Source organism: Australozyma saopauloensis, chromosome 2, assembly GCF_035610405.1.
Source record: "Australozyma saopauloensis chromosome 2, complete sequence".
In the NCBI taxonomy this organism is placed as follows: Eukaryota; Fungi; Ascomycota; class Pichiomycetes; order Serinales; family Metschnikowiaceae; genus Australozyma; species Australozyma saopauloensis.
In genome coordinates this window covers 1,941,067-1,953,356 of record NC_086132.1, presented here as the reverse complement: position 1 = coordinate 1,953,356, position 12,290 = coordinate 1,941,067, and the positions used below count along the sequence as shown (strand labels likewise).

The following is a 12,290-nucleotide window of genomic DNA, read 5'->3' as shown; positions in this document are numbered from 1 at the left end:
CACAAAACAATACAAAATAACACGATCCAGAAACTAAACGCTCAATCAATAATTTCATCCTATTCATTTTATTGATGTACTGTTTCCATACTCAGGTGGATCATTTCTACCCCTTAGTACATATTCCAAATTAGGAAAGGTAAATAGATGCGCATGCCATCCCTGAAAAATGATCTACGTACTCAAACACGATAAGAACAGTTCCGCATAAAGATAACAACAATGTCTCTCCTTCCAATTGTCGCAGCCGCAGCTGCTTTTCATCTCGAATTGGCTTTTGCTGCAGACAACAATGGCGGTTTGGGTAATGTCCCTACTGTGGCAGCCTCCACCAGCGATATTGCAACAAGCGAGGCAGCCACATCAGCAGCACAAAAAACAGCTACAGGAGAGCTGAAGGCTTCTCAAACAATTGCGGCCACCACTGGTACACTTCAGACCACAGGACAGACCGTGAAAAGTGAAGCAGCCACTGCTAAAAGTGATACAACGAACACAGGAGCAAGGACAACTGGTGCCACTACCGGTGCCACTACCGGAACAACAACGGGAACAACCGGGTCTCAATCATTCAATAATTTCGGATTCACAGGTTCTCAATCAAGGTGGGGCGAGACTATGGCTCTGTCTTCTCAACTGTCGGGGCTGTCGTCTCTGTCCTCGCATCTGTCATCTCTGTCAACCAAGACTTCTGGGTCTTCGCCGATTCGCATGCACGTTGAGCCAATTAGCTGGAAGAACGTTGCCTTTGTTGGAGCCATTGCCCTCTCAACATTAGGTCTCCACCTTCTCTAAGGTGAATAACCAATTTTGTGTCTGAGGACTCTTGCATCAATATACCTTGCAGAGCAAGTAGTATTTACGAATAGAATGACCCATTCATTTGGTCCATAAGTGATCTCTCGAGAGTTTGGCGGAGTGTTGCAACTCGGTAGAGAAACCCAGCGCACAAGCTCTTGATACGGTCGTCAATGATTAATTCGAAACATTGCTGGATGGCATTGGCTGCTGCAGATACCATGTGATCAAAATTAGAAACTAGAATCGAATCGTCCACCACATCCAATACAACCATTAGCCCTGTAACTGAACTTTCAATAATTTGTAACTGATCTGCTGTAGTCCTCTGTAAAACCGGAACAACAATTCCCAAGAATTCGCGAACCATATCGTTGATCTCTGCTGCAACTGGGAAGGCACTATGAAGTATCAAAGAGAGTGACTTGATGAAATGTCCAATTAATATTGGCGAATAATGGCCAATATCGATTCCACCACTCTCGTACCAAACGGCGACCAAGGGAAAGAAAAAGTTCTTTCCGACAATTGACCCATATGCCCGCAATTGGTCTTTTGAAATAAGCAGGTCGTTGTTTTGAGCCTTTCTTTTCAAACCTGAGGAGATTCGGAGTATTTTACCTCCGGCAAGTTGATCTTTAGCCTCTTCTGCGGGTTCTGACATAACCTCGTCTTGTATCAATTGCTGAACTCGAGAAGTCTCGTCATCCATGCTAAGATACATGCTATGGAGCCTGTTTGGAAGCATCTTCGTAGGAAATTGCGGCTCCTTTTTCACGAGTCCATCTCTCTTAAATCCACGGAGTTCTCTTGCACTGAGAACCATAGTTGAAAGCAAACACATTCTCTGTTGGAGAGAGTAGTCACCAGTGAGGAGCAAATGACATATGTGTGTAGTTGATTGAGGACTTGATTCAACAACTGCTATCATGGCGTTCAACCTCTGAGCTTCAAAATCATCTTCCTCATAGAAATTTGTGAGTGCTGTCAACTGAGTTAATAGACTCTCTGCGTAAAATGCCACTTCCGAACCAAACCCTTTTCTTTGAAGAAGAAGCCGAGGGGCTGTTTGAAGTGCGATTTTTCTCTTTTCATAGGCCTGAGGGTCTTTAGTATCAACAGAGAGGTATGATAGAATATCTCTAATATAAATAGGATTTGAGACTTTCTTAGACGATGTAGCCATTGTTGGATCATCCTCGTCATCAGAAAGATTCTCCGCAACAGAATCAGCAAGTTTCATGGGCTTCATAAGGGCCTGGACCTCGCCCATTTCTACTGACGCCACCTCTGATATTATTGGTTGTTGGAGTTTTGCCCAAGCTTCATCAGCGACTCCAGTACTTTCTGACTTGAGTATTCTGACGGCGGGAATACTTATTTCATCCGAGACATCTATGGAAAAGATTGTTTTCTCTTCCGAGACTCTACTTAGCTCATCTGCAAATAGAATACCTAGAGCTTTGACCTTGTTGGAGAACGACTGAAGTCTGTTTGACATGGCCGTCAAGAATTCCGAGCTCCTGAGCATTGATTTGAGAGAATCCTTTGGTAATTGAGAGCATACACAAGCTAGCAAATGGGTGCGGAATTGTTGCATTGGAATTGGTTCTTTTTCCATAAGATTCTTGTTTCCCCATGAACGAATGAGAATTCGGGACATGCCCATACTATCATCTATAAGAAGGGCTGCCAATAGATTGAGAGAATAATCACATCTTGCTAATAGGTTTTCTATTGTAAGCTCGTCCCATACCGATCCGTCTAGGAATTGAGAGGAAAGTTGATAGAGTGCAATGATTTTCTCTTTATGAATGAAATCTTTAGGTATGAGTGTAGTTGAGTAATCGAAGAACTTAGCGATGAAGGCCTTTCGCTCGTATCTCTTCATACTCGAGCGCATGGTGATTAAATTAGGAATATTCTCGGGAGTGAACATGACATCAATGAACTGATTCAGCAGGCCACTACCCAAAGAAAAAAGAGGAGAGACAAATGGAGTCGGATCATCAAGAAATAGAAGCTCCTTTGCCAAGTATCTGCTGTAAGCATCCATGTGACGAAAAACAGCTGGAACTTGGATATTTGGGTAGACCAGACTCAACTCGCCTATTACAGAGAATGCCTTACCCCTGAAGAGAAGTTTTTCTAGCTCTCTAGTGTAGATTGCTTTTCTACTAAGATCAACTTTCAAAGCAGTATACACCAATTCAGCCAGAAAGACATGGTCAAGCAAATCTAGATACGCAAGTAGGGTCTGTTCATTCGCTGCAGATGGTTTTGATCTAATGCACATTGCAATGCGACCAACGAGGTTTCCGAGGCCCAGAGCAGTTCGGAACAAGACGATGATATGTTCTCTTGTAGAGCTTGGGAGCTCACGGAATACCTCCGGGATGGTATATTGTAGAAGGAGCGAAACCAATCGAAGACTTTCGACCTGAGAGGCTGAGTCTACCGATAGAATACATTCTTCTATTGATTCTGGATCAGGTTTATTCTTTAGAATGTCAAGCATCGAGTAGTTGTGAGGGGATGTTGCATGGGCGAGATAAACTCAATTGAAAGGCAGCAGCAATTGCAGTTCGAGAGCTTGTGCTGCGTGCTCTAGGAGATTTGATGTATGAATTAGATCCAGAAGGATGTGGAGTCTGACTGTGCTACGAAGCGAAGTCTATCTCTATGAATTGGAACTCATTGAAATTGTTGATGGAGATAATCAAGACTCTTCTGGGAATTCAAAATTACAAAATAAAAAAATAAATTGTCGAGAAAAATACAACCTGGAGATATTTCTAACCAATGCTCTTCCTCTTTTGCACCTTTCTCATACAGTCTACATTCAGATCGGTTAGAGATACAGACCATACAATACCCTTTGCAGTGAAAGAGGAAAGAAAAAACAAAATATTCCAAATTCAAGTCATTTTCGTTCAACACTTAGAAAAATCCTTTCCCGCTGAAACTCGTATTTATTCACAATCTCTCGCTAATTTCATTTATGACGCCAACCTACACGCACTACATACATATCCATGACTCTAATACGTCTGATCTTTGGCCGCAAAATGAATTCTATAGCCGCAGCAGTTCAGCTGGAACTCGCGAAAAACCTCGAAAGTTATTTTGCCCGCACCGAGTTTGACTTCGTCGACAAAACGCAAGTGAAGCTTCTTCGAGACCAAATCAGTCCCGTCTACTTAAGAACCGCTCCCTTGGTGGCAATCGATGTCGAAGCATATGAGCGCGCACAGCTGAAAGTAACGGAAATCGGAGTGGCGGTCTATGATCCACAGGGCCAGTGGCTCCTGCCGACACCACAGATCAAGACTCTCCACATCCTATCGAAGGAAAACATCAGGTTACACAACGGGACGTACGTTCCAGATCGGAAATACTACTTCAATGGTGGCACATCGTACTCCATGACGGCCCGGGAGCTGCAGACGCTCTTGGATCTGATTTTCAGTCATTACTTGAAGGAAAGAAGCGGTATTCTCGTGGGCCATGATGTCAAGGGAGACATCAAGTGGTTGAGCAAATTGGGTATCCAGGTTGCCCCAAACACGCCCACGGTGGACACTCTCAAGATTTACCAATTGACCACCCGACAGAATGGGTCGCTTCGGAAAATCTTGCGCCGTATGAACATTCCCCATGCCAATCTCCACAACGCAGCCAACGATGCATACTACACACTTCTCGCAGCGTTGAGCATCTGCGACCCAGAACAGAGAAGACGCTCTGAACTTGACTCTGTTGATACGGAAGAGCTTCCGACGTTGACAAAGCGTGAGAAATTTAAGGCCAAGTTCTCGGATGAAGTCACGGTGTGTGGCATGAAAGAGGCGCCGTCTGCGTCAGATTTCATTGCCATGTGAGATAAACAATCCCGGCTCTTTTCCTGAATTTCCACAAACATGAACTTTCCATAATGTGATTTCGTGTCTTTGCGTATTTCACAGCATCTCCATCTCCAACCCATTGTACAGTCCTTCTAATACAACTACCACCACAGCAACACAATATGGCTGCAACGTATGTGACCACAGCTCAATTTCGGCGCCCAGGATTCTGATCTAACTATGTAGCAAAACCGCAGTCTCGAAGACCATCAAGTCTGCCAAAGCCAAGGCAGAACCTGTCTTCAAGTACCCCCGAGTTCCCTCCAATCTCAAATTCGGAGCACATGTAGCCATGGCAGGAGGAGTCAGCAAAGCAGTTTTAAATGCAATGGACATTGGAGCAAACAGTTTTGCTCTCTTTTTGAAATCTCCTCGTAGGTGGGAGTCGCCACCTATCAAAGAAGAGGAGGCTGTAGAATTCAAGCGGTTGTGTGAAAAATACGGATACAATCCAAGAACTGATGTATTGCCACATGGCTCATATTTCATAAATTTAGCTACTCCAGACGCCGAGAAGGAGGAAAAGGCTTATGGAGGGTTCATCGATGACCTTCACCGTTGTGAGAAGCTCGACATTGGACTATACAACTTCCATCCCGGATCCAGTCTCGATGGTGATCATAAAGTTGCTATCAAGCAGCTTGCTAAGAACATCAATAGAGCTATTTCAGAAACCAAATTTGTTAAGATCGTGATTGAAAACATGGCTGGCCATGGTAATCTCATTGGCTCAGATCTACAGGATATTCGCGACGTGATCGACATGGTCGAAGACAAGTCCCGTGTTGGTGTGTGTATTGACACCTGCCATACTTTTGCTGCTGGGTACGATATTGCTGATACTGAGAAGTGGGAGGCGTTCTGGAAACAGTTCGAGGACATTGTTGGATGGGAGCATCTCAGCGCCATTCATCTCAATGATTCAAAAGCGCCTCTTGGTGCCAACAGAGATTTGCATCAAAGCTTGGGGCAAGGGTTCCTAGGACTCGAAGTATTTAGAATCATTGCCAACGACGAGCGCCTTCAAAACATCCCCATAATCCTAGAAACCCCGGTTGGGAAAGACGACCTGATTTATGGTGAAGAAATTAAGCTCTTGGAGTGGTTGAAAGACAAGAAGGCGGATGATGCTGACTTTGTTGAAAAGGCCGCTGAGTTGCAGAGCCTTGGCTCGAAAGACCGGGCTGAGCAACTCAAAAAGCAGCAAACCAAAAAGGAGAAGGCTACAAAAGCTCCAAAGAGAAAAAAGAACGGAAGTGATATCCTGTCGCTTTTGGCAAAGAAACCAAAGACCGAGTCATGAGAGTACCTTTGCATGTAGAGTAATGTAATGAGGAACGCAGATACCGACACGGTGTGTTTTGATGCTCGATTAAATTTCATTAGACAAGAACTCAATGTTTTTTTTCGCGAAGATGTATGATGGTTGTGTTTTGGGCAAGATACTAATCACTTTTGGTTAAGAATCCCGCTTTGCTAACGAAGAGTGTCAAACACGTAGCTCATAAAATCAAACACGGATGTTTCTTTTAATTGTTATCGGATTCTTGTAGCTGATCTTGTCTCTATGCCACGTTTTTTGGAGACACGGCTTCAACACCAAAACCACACATCACCGCAATTGAGCCATTTGAACCAAGCTCTCGAAAAAAAACTTATAAAACAACTCAATTCACCCAGAACTTCTTTTCTCCCTTTTTGTTCCCTAGGATTATTACCCTCGATAGTACCCCATATGTTCTCATTCCTCAACTACCTCAAACCTTCCTACAAAGATTTTCAACCCACACCCACAACAACATGTTCGGCAACCAAACCTCCGGGTTCGGTGGCTTCAACAGTGGAGGCACCTCCAACTCCCCATTCGGTGGAGGTGCTTCTGGAGCCACCAATTCCGCATTCTCGGCGTCGAACAACACCGGCTTTGGCTCATCTACCTCCAACAACATCTTTGGCCAAAACTCCAACGCCGGCAGTGCTTTCGGCACCTCCACTGGCAACAGCGCCTTCGGCCTGAACAATGCTGGTACCACTTCTGCATTCGGCCAGCCAAGTAACTCTGGTTTCGGTCTGACCAACGGGTCCATGTTTGGACTGAACAACCAAACAAACACCGGCTCTGCCTTTGGCGCTTCCACCAACAATGCAAACACTGGAGGTGGTATCTTTGGAGGCGGTGCTGCCAAGCCCTTTGGATCAACTTTTGGCACGCCTCAAAACAACTCCATCACTCCTTTTGGAGGGGCAGGTGCTGCTTCCTCTGCCTTTGGTTCCGGTGTTGATCCCAATGTAAACAACGGTACTGCGGCCACTCCTTTCACTGAAACCGTTGAGAAAGACAGTTCTGGAACTAATAAATTCCAGACCATTTCGATCATGCCTCAGTACAAGAACTTCTCCGTAGAGGAATTGAGAAAGGCTGATTATGATCAAAACAGACGATACGGAACAGGAGCAGCTGTTGGTGGTGGCTTTGGCACTACACCTACTGGCGGAAATAACTTATTTGGTGGTAACGCTAACAATAACAGTTCAGCTTTCGGCGCCTCGACCACCTCGGCCTTTGGCCAAAACAACAACACTGGCGGGTTTGGCCAAACTAACAACGCTGGAACAAATGCTTTCAGTGGAGGTTCTGGGGCCTTTGGTGCAAACAATGCAACTGCTGGTGGCTCTGCATTCGGCGCTAGCAATAACACAGGTGGTGGCTTCGGCGGAGCTTTTGGCTCCAACAACACCTCTGCTTTTGGGGCTAACAAAACTTCGGCTTTTGGTTCGACTTTAGGTAACACTGGTGGATTTGGTTCCCTCAACAATAATAACTCGTCCAACACCGCATCAGGTGCTTTTGGTTCTGCTCTCAACAACAGTACCGGCAACTCCCCCTTTTCTCTGAACACCACCAACAACGCTTTTGGAGCAGCAAACAGTGGTTCTCCATTCGGCGCAGCAAACAATAACCTGGGTGGTCTTTTCGGAAACGCTAACAACAACAACAACGCTTCCGCATTCGGCAACAACAATGCTGGAAATACAGGCAGCGGATTCATGGGCGGTTCATCTGCGTTTGGAAACAATAATAATGCAGGTGGCAATTCTTCGGGAGGTCTCTTCGGTAACTCTGCCAACTCTGGGTTCGGCGCAAAGCCTGCGTCTGGTGGCCTTTTTGGTGCCAGTAATAATGCACAACAAAGCTCATTTGGACAAAATAACACAGGTGGCGGGTTGTTTGGACAAAGCAACAACAATGCTAACGCCAATACTGGTGGATTGTTCGGTCAAAGCAACAACACTAACTCTGGAGGTCTTTTTGGTCAAAATAACAATACAACCCAAGCTGGTTCTACTAGCGGTTTGTTCGGACAAAACAATAACACTAACTCCATGAATAATACTACTGGAGGTTTATTTGGCCAGAACAACAATACAAATAACAATACTGGTGGAGGTCTTTTTGGCTCGAAACCAGCAGGAACCACAGGTGGAATGTTTGGCGCCTCTAATACCAATACGGGTACTACCGGTTTTGGTGCTGGGCAATCAAACACTTCCGCTGGTGGTTTGTTTGGTAAGCCAGCAGCAACAAACACAAGTGGTGGCCTTTTTGGTGGTAGTGCTAATAATAATACCGCAGGAACCACCGGAGGATTATTTGGCGCAAACAATAATAATTCAACCGGTGGAGGTCTCTTCGGTAACCTGAACAACGCAGCAGGGACTAGTACTACTGGTGGAGGTCTCTTCGGCGCCAAGCCTGCAACTGGAGGAGCTGTTGGAGGTGGTCTCTTTGGTGGAAACCAGAATACTGCAAACAACACCAATACGGCTAGCAACGGTATGTTTGGAGGTAGCTCTTTGTTTGGACAACAGCAAAATCAGCAACCACAACAACAACTTCAATCTCAACAAGGTCAACTGCTGATACTGCAATTGGGACAAGCTCTGCAACCTTTGATCTGTGGACCAATGCCTAGCCTTCTTACCCGTGATCCATATGGAAACGAGCAATTGTTCCAATCCATCACGGGTGTGAATGGTAACAATCCAAATGCACCATTAGCTGTAGCGGTGACTTCGCGCCCAAAGAAACCGTATAGCTTGTCTAGCGTTCATAGATTGGAGCCTCTATTTACGCCTAAAAAGGCCTTTGCTTCTACCGAAAGCAAGAAGATTGACATTTTTGCGCCAGAAAACTCCTTGTCCAGTAATCAAATATCCGCCAACGCTGCTATCGATAAGGCAATTCAGTCCAGCGACTTATTCGCACCTAAAAAGGATTACAAACAACTTGTGTTGAACTCTGTTAAGGAGTCGTCATCTCACAATCTCATTGAGGCCAAATCAGAACCACCTAAGCGTGTATCCTTTGCTTTGGCTACAAACAACGATACTCCGGCTGTCAAGGAGGTGATTAAGGATTCTGCGCCAGAGGATGAAGTGGATGATGATGGTTACTGGACCTCACCAACAATGACAGAGCTCAGAAAAATGTCGCCTGCTGACTTACGGAAGGTCAGTGACTTCACAGTGGGCCGCAAGTACTATGGAAAATTGCGTTTTACAAAGCCAGTCGACTTGAGCTCATTCAACTTGGACGACATCTGCGGGAACATCGTTTTGTTTGGGTCCAAGAATGTGGTGATCTATCCCGATGACGATCCTCCAAGAGAGGGAGAGGGATTGAATATTCCTGCCCGGGTTACTTTGGAGGGTTGTTATCCTACAAACAAGAAAACCAAATTGGCTATTCTCGACCCCGAGGATGAGATGGTGAAGCAGCATATCCAGCAATTGAAATCTTTGCCGGATGTTCATTTTGTCAAGTACGATCCACCCTCTGGAGACTGGACCTTTGACATTGACCATGTATAAGTCCAGCTTTCCAATAATTTCCGAAATTTTTTCAAATTTCACAACAAATACTTCGAATAAAAGTCATAACTCCCATTAACTTCATTTTTATATTTGTTGCAACAACTAAATCAAGGGCCATCGCAGCTTGATGTGCATCTTCTATCCTGTGGATAACGCGTCTGTATCTACTATCGCGCTCCATACTTAATTCCATATACTTCACAAAGATATCAAACGATGGGTGTCAAAGGTATGTCACTAAACCCATTTGAAAAATAAGAAATATCAATCATCTTCTTTTCAGCTACTAATTGCCAGGTCTCAACTCGCTCATCAAGGAGCACGCTCCCAATGCCTTCAAAGAACACCTGATGAAAAACCTCTTTGGCCGTAAAGTGGCCATTGACGCATCCATGTGTTTGTATCAATATCTTATCGCAGTGAGACAGCTGGACGGTCAACAATTGACCAATGAAGATGGCGAAACAACGTCCCATTTGCTGGGTATGTTCTATAGAACAATCCGCATGGTGGAAAACGGATTGAAGCCGTTGTACGTCTTTGACGGAAAACCACCGGTGTTGAAGGGAGGCGAGCTTGAGAAGCGTTTGCTTAAGAGAGAGGCTGCCAATAAACAGATGGAGGAATTGAAGGAGACTGGAACGGTAGAGGAGCTTATGAAGTTCGAGAAAAGAACCGTGCGTGCATCGAAAGAACAAAATGCAGAGGCCAAAGAGCTTCTCACGCTCATGGGTATTCCATACGTCGACGCTCCTTCTGAAGCCGAGGCTCAATGCGCGGAGTTGGCCCGTAGTGGTAAGGTTTTTGCAGCTGCTTCTGAGGATATGGACACTCTATGTTATGAGCCTAAATTCTTGTTGCGTCACTTGACAGTCGCAGAGGCCAGAAAGCTTCCGATTGACCAGATAGAGTATAGTGAGGTTTTGAAGGGCCTCAACATGGACCGCCTGACCTTTGTGGATATGTGTATATTATTAGGTTGTGACTACTGTGAGACCATTAAGGGTGTTGGTCCAGTTACCGCTTTTAAGCTTATCAAAGAGCACGGTTCTTTAGACAAAATCGTGGAGTGGATCGAGAAGAATCCTGAAAAGACCAAGTACAAGCTTCCTGAAAACTGGCCTTACAAAGAAGCGAAAGAATTGTTCATGAACCCTGAGATAACAAAAGCCGATGATCTTGATTTCAAATGGTCTGAGCCTAACACAGAAGGTCTCGTAGATTTCATGGTCAAGCAAAAGGGCTTCAATGAGGAAAGAATACGAAGCGGTGCTGACAAACTCAAGAAAGGTCTTAAAGGCGGTGTTCAAGGTCGTCTAGATGGATTCTTTACGGTTGTTAAACTGACGCCAGCAAAGAGAAAGGCTGATGAAAAAGACAAGAAGGGCGGCAAGAAAAGAGGTAAAAAATGATCTGCTCAATGGTAAGCACGACAAACAATGTATATTATGACCATCAAGTATCTTCTTAATAATGATAGAACTCTCCATCACCGATCAGTTTCTCTCTTGAATAGTCTTAAATAGATCCCGACTACGAGGTGAATACAGTAAAAGAGCTATATCAATGAAAGTGATTCGACAATTAGAAGTCGAAGACTGATGTATCAATATTGTGTATTTCATTGCGAGGTATGTATCTTAAATACAAGCATCTCTTCTAATCCTTCGACTGCTTCTTCTTTTTCTTCTCGGCCTCGGCTTGCTTCTCTGCCTCAATCTCGTCCACGTACTTAGAAATCTCCTCAACTGACAACAAGGAGATGACATTGTCAGGTCTCATGATTGAGATCTCGATGTTCTTGGCTCCGGTCTGGACCACTTCCAAAAGCGACTTGACAGTCAACTTAATGGTATGCTCCTCCGATAAGTTCTCCTCATAGTTCTTCTCCAAGAACTCCTTGACAGTTTTAGCGGATCTACCAATCGCGTGAGCCTTCCAGGCATTGTATACTCCACTTGGCTCTGTTTGATACAACTTAGGAACGTCATCATTTGAGTCGAAACCGGCGATCATAGTGGCAATTCCAAAAGGCCTAACACCTCCAGACTGGGTGTATCTTTGTTGGACACCAGCGACATATTTGGTCAAATATTCAATGGACACGGCATCTTCCAAGTTCAACCTGTGCGATTGAGCCTCTACACGCGCCTTGTCGACCAAAATACGAGCATCGGCGTTCAAACCAGCAAACGTCAACAAAACATGGTTGTCGACCTTACAGATCTTGGATGGCGTAATCCTAGGGTCTTGTAGTTTCAATGTAGTTCTCTTTTCACATCCAAGCACTATGCATTTGGTTCCTTTCACACCAACAGCACAAGTACCTCTTTTGACGGCCTCGGAGGCATATTCGACTTCTGTTTTGTTAGTATACGTATTCGGGATTCTTCAGGTGTGTTTCTTTGATTCTTGGGTATCTCTTCAATTCCGTAATTGAACCTACTATCGGATCTCTACTGCCGATATCATTTAAGCAAAGCACTCATTCTTCGAATTACATACGGAAAACGTGTCCATCAGGTCTGATTGTTAGTTGATTGTACAATTAGGTGGGAAAGGCTGAGAATTGAATTCGGCCACTGCTGCAAATTCGCAGTTGAACGAGCAAATTTAATGGACAGCAATATATGAATACATACGAGAAGATCGACAATGCACTATCGTAGCCACTCATTGCGTGTAGTGTGTTGTTAGGTAATGAGTAGTATG

The 12,290-nt window shown here is 44.7% G+C and overlaps 5 protein-coding genes across 5 annotated transcripts; 4 read left to right on the top strand and 1 right to left on the bottom strand.

Annotated features, from left to right (window-relative positions):
- Positions 1–859: 859 nt before the first annotated feature.
- PUMCH_002081 (uncharacterized protein) lies at positions 860–3,316 on the bottom strand (the record flags this gene model as incomplete). Its single annotated transcript, XM_063021103.1, has 1 exon — positions 860–3,316. One exon carries the CDS (start codon positions 3,314–3,316, stop codon positions 860–862), a length of 2,457 nt encoding a protein of 818 aa, XP_062877173.1.
- A 517-nt stretch (positions 3,317–3,833) lies between these two features.
- PUMCH_002080 (uncharacterized protein) lies at positions 3,834–4,679 on the top strand (the record flags this gene model as incomplete). The annotated part of the gene is made up of 1 exon (XM_063021102.1): positions 3,834–4,679. The coding sequence occupies one exon, from the start codon at positions 3,834–3,836 to the stop codon at positions 4,677–4,679; it is 846 nt and encodes a 281-aa protein (XP_062877172.1).
- Positions 4,680–4,995: 316 nt separating this feature from the next.
- Positions 4,996–6,006, top strand: PUMCH_002079 (uncharacterized protein; the record flags this gene model as incomplete). Its single annotated transcript, XM_063021101.1, has 1 exon — positions 4,996–6,006. The coding sequence occupies one exon, from the start codon at positions 4,996–4,998 to the stop codon at positions 6,004–6,006; it is 1,011 nt and encodes a 336-aa protein (XP_062877171.1).
- Positions 6,007–6,503: 497 nt separating this feature from the next.
- On the top strand, positions 6,504–9,575 carry PUMCH_002078 (uncharacterized protein; the record flags this gene model as incomplete). The annotated part of the gene is made up of 1 exon (XM_063021100.1): positions 6,504–9,575. The coding sequence occupies one exon, from the start codon at positions 6,504–6,506 to the stop codon at positions 9,573–9,575; it is 3,072 nt and encodes a 1,023-aa protein (XP_062877170.1).
- Positions 9,576–9,928: 353 nt separating this feature from the next.
- On the top strand, positions 9,929–10,990 carry PUMCH_002077 (uncharacterized protein; the record flags this gene model as incomplete). The annotated part of the gene is made up of 1 exon (XM_063021099.1): positions 9,929–10,990. The coding sequence occupies one exon, from the start codon at positions 9,929–9,931 to the stop codon at positions 10,988–10,990; it is 1,062 nt and encodes a 353-aa protein (XP_062877169.1).
- Positions 10,991–12,290: the final 1,300 nt, after the last annotated feature.